The sequence below is a fragment of the Numida meleagris genome, chromosome 8 (genome assembly GCF_002078875.1).
Source record: "Numida meleagris isolate 19003 breed g44 Domestic line chromosome 8, NumMel1.0, whole genome shotgun sequence".
Classification (NCBI taxonomy): domain Eukaryota; kingdom Metazoa; phylum Chordata; class Aves; order Galliformes; family Numididae; genus Numida; species Numida meleagris.
Window position 1 is genome coordinate 5,863,360 of NC_034416.1, and position 14,101 is coordinate 5,877,460.

The following is a 14,101-nucleotide window of genomic DNA, read 5'->3' on the forward strand; positions in this document are numbered from 1 at the left end:
TGAGGATTGTTACATCAGCTGGGCTGATAGGAGAATTTCATTCACTTCGAATATTAAGTTTTTATTCCAGAAACCCAAGGTGCTCTATCCACACTTCTGCGCAGTTCAATCCGTTACGGTGACATCATTAAGAAAAGGTGCAATAAACAGTTTTTAAAGTCAGCCAAGATTTCTGTCCTGTTAAGACCATTTTTGTGACCGAGTTAGGTAAATAATTTGGACAACAGTAGCCATCCAGCTGTGTTCTCCGTCTTACTGGAATACAGTCACTTAAAATAAATATGGACCCATGTTAATTTCTTTAGTGACTCTCTTTTATTGTTCCTTTTGTAAAAATAAACTGGTATTACCATGATTTGTTTCTGAAACTGTACAAAGGTTACTGGTTATTTTGTTGGAAAAGTTTTCCTTAATTAAAAAAGCACCTTTTCTCCTCAATTCAAGTCAAAAATACTTGACGCCTCTGAGAACTCCAGATATCCAAATGCCCTAGAGAGCCAAAACATGCCAATGAGCAATTGCAGCATGACAATTCCACACAGCAAAAACAGATGTTGAGGTGATGGTAACTCAATAGGTAATCATCATTGCAAACAAGTAAAACATCATTGCACCTAGCAAAATCATGTACGTAATCTTTATTACAGTTTTCAGAATACATGGATAAACAATGGCCAGGCTGTAATGTCATCAAATTCCTATTTAAAACATTACATACAAACACAGAGCTGATTAAAAAATAGAAATGCATGAGTTTTGTCACTTTTATTTTTATTTTTTTGGCATCAGGAGTCATATGACTTCTAAAAGGGAAACCAAATGGCGCATGATACTAAACCGTGATCAATTACTGTTCACATTCTGTGGCATATGTATCACCTCAAATAGCACTAAAAGAAGCACTACAAGAACAAATCTTTCTCCTTTAACATTTTTCTTATGAAATCAGTGGGTGCTGAGTGACAGCTTGCAGAATACACAGGCTTACACATGTCTCTTTCTTGTGCACAAAAGCAGTATGTGATCTGAATAAGCTGAGGGATTTGGCTTTATCTGCTTTGATTTTATTTTTATTATTTACATTGTGTGAGACACGAAGGTTTCTTACAATGCTTGCATCAAAATGAGTAACATTATGGCACATAAGAGACGAGCTACCTTTACACTGCTTTCTCTCTTAGCATGTATTACGGTGACCTCTCCAATTTGAAGGCAAACACTGAAGTATATAATTCAGCCAAGCCTTTGTTTAATGGATAAGAAGCAATTTACGTAAGTTTGCTTCCACCTAACTATTACCAGCTTTAAATATTTCCTATATTCTTAATATAGGAAGTACTAAATTCACCCATCAAAGCATGATTTGCCCGAGGGATGCAAAAGCAAAACACTGCAAAGTTTTCTTAACGAAAGCTATAGGAAGATTTCCAGAGCCAAACCTAAAATGCAGCCAGATTCTCAGTTTAGCAAACCATTTGTATATTGTGGAGTGAATTTGAACTAGGTCACGGATGAGCTGTGGTTTGGATAGAAATCATGAATTTTTTTTTTTTTTACAGCATTTCTCTGAGGTAGTACATATACCACACATACAAATGCAAAAATATACATATATTAATAACCGTTTGCATAATACAGAAGGGAACTATGGGAGTGTTTGCAATTGTCTCTAAATCTTCAAAAAAGAATCACTAATTTCAGATAACGTTTTTCATATTGGTCATGGTTGTTTAAAACCAGAACAAATTATGTAACAGTATTTGTAGGAAAGCTTCCTGAAGGTGTTTGTCAGTGCCCTCTGAGGTACTGATTTTGTTTTGGCTTCAACATCAGTTCAGAATATGGTTAACACAAAACAAACATCACTTATGATATTTGCTCAATCACAAACAAACATACATGACAAATTGTCTTGCACTTTTTCTCAGCAAACTGCATAAAACTTGAGCAAAAATGTCTAGTGTCTCTACATTTCTGATCTGTACAGCCAGTAGTTTTAAGCAATAGAGATGTATATTTGTATATGATTTAAACAATTCATTCCCAAGTCAATTGCAAATTTAGTCTAATTCATTACAAAGGTAAGATTATTTTCCTCTTAAATAAACTAAGAAATGTAAACAGTGTAACATCATAAAAAAAATCTTCAGTACTTGTAACTGGTAAAATGTGAATGCAAACAGATGCGATAGTATACTGTTAACGTAATGTCTCAGAGGACATTTAGTGAAAAATAATTAGCGAGAAATTTATGTATGAAGCCTCCAGCAATTTTCTTTCTGGGATTATTCTGAATACAAATATAATTTAACTGATATATTTCATTTTTAAAATTAGAAAATAAGGCAAGTGCATTTCTGAAAAAGGTGCTACTACTCTACACTTCTAGAGAAACACGTGACAACTCTGAGAATCAGATCAATAATAAAAACATTAAAAATAGCTGCAATTTAATATAGACTGAAAAAACTATCAAAAGACAAAGTGACCAGCATCAATTTCAGAAAATATTTTAGACTTCATAAATACGAGCACCCTATATTTACATAAATTATCTTCTAAACTAGTTTTCCTTTGAAAGACACTTTAGTTCTAACAGATATGTCCATTAAATTATATAAATGTTTCAAATACGAAAAAATAGTAGTAAAATAGAAGTATTAGATGATGATGTTATTTTGGATTTGCTTTTTGCTAAGATTTGGTTCTTGAGAATCTGCAGTCAGCTTTTACAGACCTTTTAAAAAATACAGCCATGGAAATGAAAACCTTGTGCACTAATAATTACTGCTACAGTATAAAGATTCTGTTTTGGGCTGTTGAGTTTTCACATATAAAGATATCAATACTTCTAAATCCCAAAATGCTCCTTTTTAAATTTGAATTTTAATACACTATTGATTGTAGTACAAATTTATATTGACATTATGCACCTAATCCTTTTAAACTGGCTATGCACATTAAGCACATTTTTATAACTGCAAAATTAATATGGTTGAGTACAAGGTTGATGTTGACCTTACACAAAACAGAATATAATTCTTTGTATCTCTTATTGAAAGAACTGAGAGACAGAATAGAATCCTGTTGCATGCATTTTTTTTTCCTGAAGTACCATACAAGTCTTTGCTTAATTACTAAAGACACAAAAAGCCCCAGTTCAGGTAGAGTATTAGTTGACAGCACACATTTCACTAGGCTTCATTTGTATTCTTGTGTTTAGTGATGCAGCAATGGGCAAAAGCTGTATCCTTTAAAGACCTTTCTTTAAAAAAAAAATAGAAAATCAATACTGGACAGATAAGGAGCTGTATCTTTTATCTTTTCTTACAGTTATTGTATATTTATGAACATAGCTTGCAATTGTAAGCATTTATCCCAATACAGCTGGATAGTCTTTGAAGTATCTTAGCAGATAAGCAAAAAGAATCTACTGTACAAAGACGCTTGGCTCAAGCAGTAGTGCAAAATTACATGGCCCCAGTATCAAATGCTCCTCTAGAGCTAGCAGTTTGTGCACAGAAAATAACTTGACACCTTATCTTCCAAATATTCTTTATATAACATTAAAAAAAGAAGTTTCCCATAACCCCAGGCAATAAAAGTATTTATAATAATTCGTCAATCAGTAATAATTTGAGAATAAGTGCCATCTACTACACTGTATCCCATTTTTAAAATACCGTAGTTGAACATGAGTAGTTCCACTGGAACTCCCCCTTAAAATCCTCCATCTCATCCAAATAAGCGTTGAGTCTTCAGTACAAAGGATGACGAAGACTGACCTGAACACCAAAACACAATGTACATTCAACTAGAGCCTGGGGAGAAAAGAGAACCGCTAAGTTCCCCCTTGAGTGGGGGAACACAGACAGTATCAGCTACCGAGCTGACTGCTCACCTGAGGTACTGCAGTGCAGGGGCCTGTATACAAAGCAGAATGGGAGGAGTTTCCCAAAAAATCAGATTGCTGCAATCATTGTTCACTGCTATATAGTGCTCCAAGTAGAAAATTTATTCTTAGCTGCTAAACCCTCATAACTAAAATCCACCACAGAGATCCCACTACATGTTTTACCTGAGAAACAGAGGAAAAACTCAGAGGCAGCTCTAAGTAGCTTCATAATGTAGCCCGTATCTAAAAACCTACACAAAGGTATTTTTAGTATAATTAAAATAGGACAATCATATTTTCCCCCAAATATCTGTATAAAGAATATATAAGTTCATAATTAGAAAATTTCTCCGTATATTCAGTTAAAAACATATTCTGCCCACAGTATCATTTAATTTTGGTAAAATCCTATGCTCTGTTTTATTTTTTTTTATTTTTATTTTTTATTTTTAGCAGTGATAAGTAATTATACAACATTAAAGTCACCAAAAGTGTAGATATGTGGTATTACCCTACTTGCAGCCAAAATTGCTGTATCCACCAGGCTTTACATAAAGATTTCCAGCAACCTCATTGGGGCCATGCATTGCGTTTTTATGGTTACAAAAATGATTCTGTACATCAGCTCATCTCTGAATTTTTTAACATACAATTTTATTACTTCTTTCCTTTCAGGTCCAAACGAGAACTGCAATGGAATCCACATATGTATTCTTTCAACAAAGGTCTATTTTCTTAGCCACATAAAACACTTTCCAGGAACCCCCAACTCCTTTCATCTAAATTGCCAGCTTTAAAAAAAAAAAAAAGGAAAGGAAAATAAGAAGAAAAAAGGAAAAAAAAGAACACACAAAAAATAAGACCTTGCTGTTAAACACTGTTTACAGATCTTGGTAGTTGGGGTAATAAGATACAGTATGTGGATTATTTAGCAAAAATTATTTAAACACCTTTTGCATTTAGTCAATATTCTTTTGCGATCGTTGCCAATTTAGATGATAAACTCAAAAATATTTCCATGTAATTGTAAATAAAACAATTCACTAAATTCTTTGGCATCAGAAGAATCATAGAGCTGCTCTTGTTCCACTGTGACGAGTACGAGAATCTTCCAAACCTACTTGTCTGTTATCTGTAATATAAAGAGAGAAAAAACAAATCACTATAGGATTTGAAACACGGATAGCGCAACATCAAGAGGTTTTCAAACAGCCCTGAAAAACATTTCAAATGATACGTAAATAAATAACCAGGAGATTGGATCAGAAAAGTTTCACACTACAGCTGCCAGACTGAGTTCAAGAGTTCTGCAATCAGCAATAAATTACTTTCTTGATCAGAGAAGCCAGGTGATAAAAGCATTAAGAGAATCTTGAAACACTGTTCCCTTGGAAATAGCACACAATTAACAAAATCCTGGGTAAATGCCTTATAGTATGAACAATCTATGCACAGAAACGTCTGGAAAAATACATATCAAGTCTGCTGAGATTGTACTGCCCAACGTGGTGGTGGAATGCCTACTATAAGATACTGCAAGCGCCAAAGTGCTAGACTATTTGCTATGATTTAGTATAGAGTTAAAAACAGAACAGTCAAATCAGCCTCCTAAGCATTTCCTGATTGTGCAATGTGAACAACTTTTAGTATGAAATATTACACAGTAATTATTGCAATGAATAAATACGCCTTTCACAGGAAAAGAAGACAATCATGAACTACCAACCACAACTAAATGCCCCCGCTTAATTTTCTGGAGGTTTTGATCTTTTTCAAATGTGGTCTTGCTGCACAATTTTATTTTCTTTTTTGGTCACTGTTCACTTTTGACACAGCCTCTTCTATTCTCTTGTTTTACATCCAGGTTACTGCTCTTTGTTTCCATCAGTACCAGACCTTCATTGCTACAGCATCACGGCATCCCAGTACATGCCCCATCTGATTGGTAGAAAATATTCTTTGAAAAAGACTCACTACATTATAACCTAACAAAGTCAGAAATGGCCTACGCACATTAAATGAAGTTCTGGAGTAGTCAGGGATCAGTGAACTATTTCTGGACCACAACAGAGGATACTTGCGAAGACAGCAAGAGCTCTGCAAAATCAACCTTCTTTTTCCCTGTTCAGTGGAAGTGTCTCCAATGCTATAGGGAATTAGGGCTCCTTTAGCAAGATATTTGTTCTTTTTATAGTTCTGCCTTGCCTCCTTTTCCTAATGAATTTATCCATGCATAAAGTATTCAAATTACCCTAAGTCAATCTGTTTTGCATGGGAATAAATCTCTACACTGGTTGCAGTCACTAGGCACTGGAAATTACAAGCACAGAAACGCTGTCTAAAACCCAAGAAGGAGAGTTACCAATTCAAATGTGCTGCTGCTCATCTTTAACAGTGAACAGTAAAGAGTCCAGTGATAACTGCCCTCAGTGGTTGATTTAACTGTTCTGGGAATAAATAACATCTACAATGTACAAAATATTTGAAAAGGTGCTTGAGCAATATAAGAAAACAAAACCAGAATAAGCTTAGTGTATAAATATATGCCGTGCAAAAGCAAAAAAACTTAGACAATGTATTTTAACTTGATGTCATTCAGAGACTTCAACCTTAAGACCTTCACTTATACTCTGTATGTGTAACATACTAGTATTAAAATCAATTAGTTACATTTGTTGGGAAGAGGAAAATATTTTTGCAAAAAAAATTTGCTCTGCAAAATGTGTTTTCCTTTCCTTAATGCTTTTGCATTAGTTCTGTTATTAAAAGAGAAGTCTCAATGGCTGCAATAGATTTATTAACTCAGTAGCTTGTTATCAGCATGAAACTCAGTTTCATTAGGAGAAAAATACATGATATTTTCCAGAACTGCAATATTAAGATTAAATGATTTTTCCATTTTGCTTTCTACTTACTCACTTTGCCAGGTATTATGCTTGTGCTCTACTAATTATAAACCTAACTTTTTATGAGCAATCAATGCCAGTAATAATATAGGCGGTGTGTAATCGAACTGCCAAGTCATAAGACTGAGATATGCGATAATAGAGAAAGGCATACTGTACAAAACTGTATTTTAAAGGTACTCAATTAGAATTTGTATTAACACGTAATAACCACAAAAAGTGTATTTGACATGCCTAATATTAAAACCAGAAATGTACTATAAACCGCTTTAACTTGAACATTGAACATCGTTTGGCTAGTTCATCAGGATTTGTTTTTTTTTTTCCAGTCAGAGCATTAAAACTGTTTTTATGCCTTATTAAAAGCTACCAACTCAAACACACTAGACTGCATTCAAAACCTTATTTTTCTGCAGACCTTCCTCTAATGCTTATCGGAATAGTATTTGAGTTACTACCAGATGTAACCTACATTATCACCCTTGGATTAGCAATAAAAACAAAACAATGCCAACAATAAAACCTGACTGGTGCAGATAACTACTATTTATTTTTCAAAAACATTTTGAATTTTTAGCTAAATGGAAAAGGTGAAATACCTAACACTTGTAGGAAAACTGGCTAAAAAAAAATTACTACCAAAACTATTTTGCCTTCCTAAAATGCTATGGTCAGAGGACCCTCAAACTTGGACAAAAAATATCTTAGTTAATCATATTAACAAAAGCCTAAAATAGCTGTAAAATGTGAATTCGGAAGAGGGGTAGCGTATGTCTTTGGGTGCCCAGCTAGCAATTGTTGTGCTGGTGCACATGTTGGAGGACACAAGCCACAGTAAAGGGAACTCTGAAATGCTAACTTATTTAAAAATCTACTATACTAATTTGAATATTCAGAGTTACTACTTGTTTTTTTTTTTTTTTCTACCTATCACAAGGTGAAAAAATTCACCTTCTCATAGTTGCTGATAAAAAAGATCTTTTATGTTCAGATAAAAAGGGTACCTACCCATGCTGACTTCAAAAAAAATCATACAAGGAAGGAACCCAGCAATGATTAAAATACTTAAAATTCCATTTTTTAAATTATTTTGACTTTGTAAAGGATGTAGAAATGAGTCCTGTAAGGGAATCTGAAAGGCCTTTCTACCTTTGGGAATCAATGAAAGCATTTCCATCAAATATTTATTTATTCATTCATGTAAAATTTTGTTCACTGAGAAGTCCTACTGAAACACATCTTGTTTTCATGAGCAGCCCAAGGGAAAACACTCATACAATTCCTGGTACTTCAGCAAGGACCACAAACAATATATCATCGAAATCAATCAGAAGATCAAGAAAGTTTCATATAACCATGGAACGACTACACTACGCTAAAAACGAGTACGCAAGGTACTTAATGTTTTAAATGATGAACTATCACAACGTGACAATGTCAGGGAACAAACAATGCACCTGTGATACTGATGACATCAGCATTCCTGCTTCAGAAGTTCTAAGTCCAAGAAACACTTAACAGTCATCACTTTGTTCTGACTGAGATACCTAAATATTTGCTATATATAGTGTCAATGATTAGCATTTGGACAAGTTAGAATCAATTTAAATAATCTTATTCTGGGTAGCCTGTAGTTTTTTCCTTCAGCCATCTGCATATAGGGAAATTTAAAGCTACAACGTGGCCTGATGTAACAGCATATTATCAATTGCTTTGAAAAGAAATATATGCAACTGTGTTCTCTATATTGTCTGGCCTGTATCTATGACATTATTACGGAATATAAACTGAGGGATAAATGAGTCAAGGAAATGAAGAGTTTCAAAACTGTTTTCAGGGTTTAGAGCAAAATCCTTTTGAGAAACAGCACCTTGAGAATATATAGCTCTCATAACCTCAATTCTGTTAAGATGCTGTCCATCTAAGTGAAATTTGATTTCAAACTTTCAAAATGTGTTGCTCATATTAAAAACAAACAGACAAACCCCACTAAATGAGGTAGAGATCAGTAATGGGAGAAATGAAACCAAAATAGCATATCAAAAAGCACTCTAAAATAGCACTGTCCAAAAGATCTTTCTTCCAAGCAGTTATACAAGTTTTAAAACCAAGTTAAGGGAACTACTGATTTTTTTATTATTATTATTTAGTATATTGAGCAGTTATTTCAAAAGCAACAGGTACACTACCCATGCCTAGTAAAAGCCAAACTAGACCCTTTATAACCATCCCACTTGGTCATTTTACGTTTTTCATTTTGATATTTTTGCAACTAAAAATGCAAAAAGACCAAGTGATACAATTTCCATGTTCTTGGATCTTCTTTCTGAACAGAGTCTCAAGTTCTTGGCAAATTCAAATGACAGCTAAAATAGTTATTTTAGCATCAAAGAAAACTTTCGAGATTTCAAACAAACCTTGAAACAATAGAATCAAATTCTGTAAAGTCCTGTTCTATTTTGTCTAAGGTCCAATCCAAAACTTCAATTTGTATGCTGAGTGATACCTGAGTATATAAGCACAATTTATCCCAAAGGAGAAAAAGAAACTCACCCTAAGGCTAGAGTAACAGCAGCAATATAGCCCAAACAGATTAACTATAAATGTGTTGATGTTATAATACTTTAAAAATTATGTTCTTGACCTGGTTAGTGGGACATTTACCAATATACAGTTATATAAGAAAAGGTGTTAAAATAAACAAGGTTAAAAAAATGATCTGTCTAGTTATCAGTATGATTTCTAACACAGGAAGAAAAAGGCTAAGGCAACAGACTTTAAAGGGCGTCTTTTAAGAAACAGAGGTTCCTCCTCTGAGAAAAGCAGAAGTACATATATCCTCAGTTACCTGTGGAAGTCAGGAGTACCAAAATTATTATAACATGATAAGCCTTAAGGTAAGAGAGATTGCACGTAGATGCATATGCTGCTTGGAAATACTTCCTTCAAAGTTTTAGCCATTTAAATAACAAGCAGCACTGCTGTCAGGACCCAGCTCAGCGTATCTGTCCACACAAAATTTATCAGTCAGAACATCCATGGAAGTCTGGATTCTCTTTAACTTGCTAAAGAGAAGCATTTAAAATCCACAGGCAATGTAGTCCAGAGCTAGGAATAAAATACAGAAAGCCAAAGGATTTGCCCTGACACAAAGAGGTTTCACTCAGATTAAAGGCGAATGCAGACATATCTCATGGTACTGCTGCCCCTCACGCCTGGCTTGCTGGGTACAGGTAAGTGGAGACTTTCATTTGGATGAAAACACATACCAGCACTCCACAACAGCACTTCTTTACGTTCTCTGTGTTACAGATAAAATGAGTAACAAAAGAAATGTAAATGTTAAATGACATGTGATGACATCTCGCAGCTCAGCATAATCCAGCTCTAAGCACAGTCAACACAGTATGGGAACACAATAAAAATAACACTTGCAACAGAAGTCTGTGATGCTGACCTTTTGTATCACAACTCTGTCAAACTCATCCTATTTATAGCTGAAAAAAATCTAGTACACTTATACGTTTCTCTTGTAAATACTTCTGTAATTGTTATTTTCAAGTAATGTTTAATGTAAGTTTTACTATAGCTTAGCTCAGACCTTAAAGATTTCACAGAAAAAGCCCAAGCTCAGTAAGCTAAAATTCCTTAAACCTTTAAATGATCTATTTAATATTTCAATTTGACTTCGCTTTCTTTGTTGATAGTACCACTTGGGATATGCATTGAAAGTTCTACAAGAGCTGAGATGGAAAAGCCTTAGTTTGAGACAACATGTGCCTGCCTCAGGGTTTACAAGACAAATCAATCTATTTTTCTCCTTCCCTCCAAGGGTAATTGCCTTTTAAAATTACAGAGGAAAAAAGGCATTCATGTCAGTACAGTGCAGGCCCACATACAGCCATTTTCCATTTCTTTTCCTGTTTTGATTCTCAGGTGAGAACTAAGGAAAGGTGGGAAAACAAAGAAAGAGAGGAATGATTGTGTAAGGTTGAATATATCCAGTAATAATCAGCACTGTGACCAGCATCTCTACCTGGAATTTACAGAAACCTACTATGAATAGCTGTCATTTTCCTAGTTAGTATTTTTACCTTCTAATTTGTGATGAAATTTTCTCTGATTTCTGTGACAGCCCGCACCACTGGCGTTCACAGACACTTTGTCACAGAATTCAGCATAAATTGCAAAGTTACAATTATTGCTTCATTGCTATTACAATCTCACTAAGTAATGCTGACTTTTAGTCCATCCTTATGAAATTGCCTTTTACAAGTAGCAATCGTGGCTATGAGCATCCCTACAACCCTCAGGCTGCACTACAAACAACCATATGCACACTCTGAGTTTCACACTTAGAATTCAGTTAAATCTACTGCTCCTCATCCCACTAACTTGACTAATAATACCTCATTCAAAGCAGTGGAACTCATACGACACCCCTCAGATTTTTCTGACTGCTATTGGATGTAATTCATAATACATTACTTATGAGAATTTCTCACTAGAGGTATGATATGTGGAAATATTTTCCAGTGCATAAAGATGAGTAATCAGAGCTAACTATAACTGATACACAAAAACAAGGAACTGTTGAAAAACTCAAAATAACATAGTCTTCTAAAAGCTACTAAGATTCCCTTGAAGCACAGCATTGAAACTGTACCACTAAACCTTTAATGTGAACTTGCTCAGTGGGACTGCATATACAGGTGTAAAGCAATTATTGGATTTGATATCTGAATGAACTCAGGTTCCCATTAGAGCCTGAATGCTTCAGTGACCCTATTATTTTCCTTCCAATGCTCTCCAACCTGATCAACTTAATTATTCTGACTAGTGAAACATTTAGGACATGAATGTATGATTTGTTTTAAACCAGATGAGACAACTGAAAGTACTACATTAAAGTAACACACAAAAAACCCCACAGGATAAACGACGTGACGTGTCAAATTTTGGAATAAGGTCAGGTCCAAGTAGTAGAAACAAAGAAAAAGAAAAAGAGATGCACTGCAATTAAAAAAAAAAAAAATCATGTATCTTTCCTTGAACTTCTAATTTGTATCCTTTATTGCATGTCATGCACAGTAAAATACGTATAGTTCATGAATTAATAGGGTAACATTTTTCAGAGCAAACAACTTAGGTCTCCTTTAGTAAGCAAGAAATCTCAGCTCCCAAATACAGAATGCATCTCTTTTCATGAGTAAACATAGACTTTCAGCAGTTGATCAAAAGTAAAAATAGAGTCTCTTAGAAAAAACACATTTTATGTCAGAAATGACAGATTTGCTGATATAAAAGATGTTTCCCTATTTCAATCGTACCTGTTATTTTACTGCTAAAGAGAGTGACATAGCAAAAGTGTGTACACCCATTTTGAACAGATTGATAGGATGCTGATAAACCATATTTTTCATAAATAATGTAATTTAAAATGGCTTCCAAAATTTGATATTCCCAGCTGCCCTATTCACGCTACTGTTCTTGCAATTTGTATTTGCTTTGAAATTGACTGTAATGTTACAAACAGGACAAAGAAATAAAGACAGTAATAGGCTCTGAACTTCTAGTATACAAGCAGTCATAAAGTTAGCATCTTCTCATCCGAATGCATTTGTTCTTAAAAAGAATCAAACTGACATCAAAGTGGTCCCCTTGTCCCTTGCCTCCTTTCACTAATGATATGTAATGGCTGCTGAGCCTGCAATAAACGTGTTTATGTCCAGCTAGATTGCCATCATTTTACAATCTAATCTGATACTTTTAAGAAAGAAGAAACCCACGAGAGACCAACACCAGCTTGTGCTGAAGGCATTTCTTGACATCAGCCTTCACTTTGCACTTCAAATCTAAGTATACGATTTGACAAAATGTACAGAGAGTCATGAGAGAAGGCTCTTCACCTCTTTTCCAAAACTGCCTGATAGAAGTCAATATCTATTCCTTTACAAAGTTACAATCAAAAACTGCCAGATGAAAGTCAAAGGGGAAGCTTTCCAGCTATTCCTTACAATTTTTTATTAAAGGGCACCATACGAACACATTTGCCTCAGTAGGATCGCTCCCACCCACACTCCTCAGTTTTATCAGTTAGCAGCTTAAATACTGGAAGTTACATCTCCTATGCACAAATGCTTTATTCTTTGCATAGAACATGAAAGCAATGAACTTGAACCTCTCTTTTCTGCAAAGGAATTTCTGTATGAGAGTAACACTCCAATAAAGCAAGTCTTTCCTGCTGTTGCACACAAAATGTCACCAATTTTTCCCCCTATACCCACATAATTGACATCCCTTGTCAAAAGCAAACAATTTGTTTTAAATCCTTCAAAAATCTGCCTCTTTTATTTTTTATGCATCAGAAACAAATTCTCTTTATAAAACATAACTCTGCAATAACTTGTAGTCTACATGTAAAATGAAATACTTTAAATAATACAATAAAAGCAGACCATCCATAATTATTTTTTGATTAAATAAAATATCAGCATTTTTTATTCATGGATAGGTTAACATTTACAATTCAGCATTTTGCAATATTTAAATGGAACTGAATATGCTATGAGAAAACTTAAAACGACATCACTCCTGTATGACCGACTGGCACAGGCTGCAGTGATCTGTGCCCATCTGCACCTTCATCATATAACATTAAAGAAGGGCTCCTGTATTAAAAAAGGCTCCTGTTCAAGCCTGGCATGATGATCTCATCGCTACCTGCCACCTCCTTACACACAACAACAGAGAATGACTAAACACCACACGTGACTTTCACTATGCGTTATTTGCAACAAAGGCATTCACGGGTCACGTGAATCGACTTTTTGTTTAAGTAATTTATAAAAATGTTATTTTTATAATTTTAGACTATCAGAAAAAATAAATCCATAATCGGGATCTGTTTCGTGAACAAAGAGCTAAACAAAAGCCCACATGCAGATTCAAAACACACAAAATCTGCCAATTTATCCCCTTCCCATCATTATAGCTTCCTCTGACAAGGACCTCAAAGAACGCACAGTGAAGGTGGCATGCCATTACAGCTCATGCACATTTCAGACAGTCCCTAGGAACTGGAGAGTATTTTATGACAGCCTTAATAAACCATTTACAAATAATATGGGGAAAACGGTGCTTTGCTGTACTATCACTGCACATTAGAAAACAGGTATAAGATTTAGGGCTTTTTAAGATCCTACAACGAAATACTATTTCCAAATGGGTCTGACTAAATGGATGTTTTAAGAATGCAATTATATACACTTGGATATAGCTGCTCTAGAAGCAAAACATT

The 14,101-nt window shown here is 34.5% G+C and overlaps 1 protein-coding gene across 3 annotated transcripts in view; it reads right to left on the bottom strand.

Moving 5' to 3' along the window:
• DIAPH2 (diaphanous related formin 2) overlaps positions 624 to 14,101 on the bottom strand; it is a 155,359-nt gene continuing 141,881 nt past the window's right edge. For all 3 annotated transcript variants that reach the window (XM_021405708.1, XM_021405710.1, XM_021405709.1), the window contains one exon: positions 624 to 5,027. In XM_021405708.1, the coding sequence (XP_021261383.1) occupies positions 4,963 to 5,027 (65 nt within the window). In that variant the 3' untranslated portion in view covers positions 624 to 4,962. The remainder of the gene's footprint in view (positions 5,028 to 14,101) is intronic.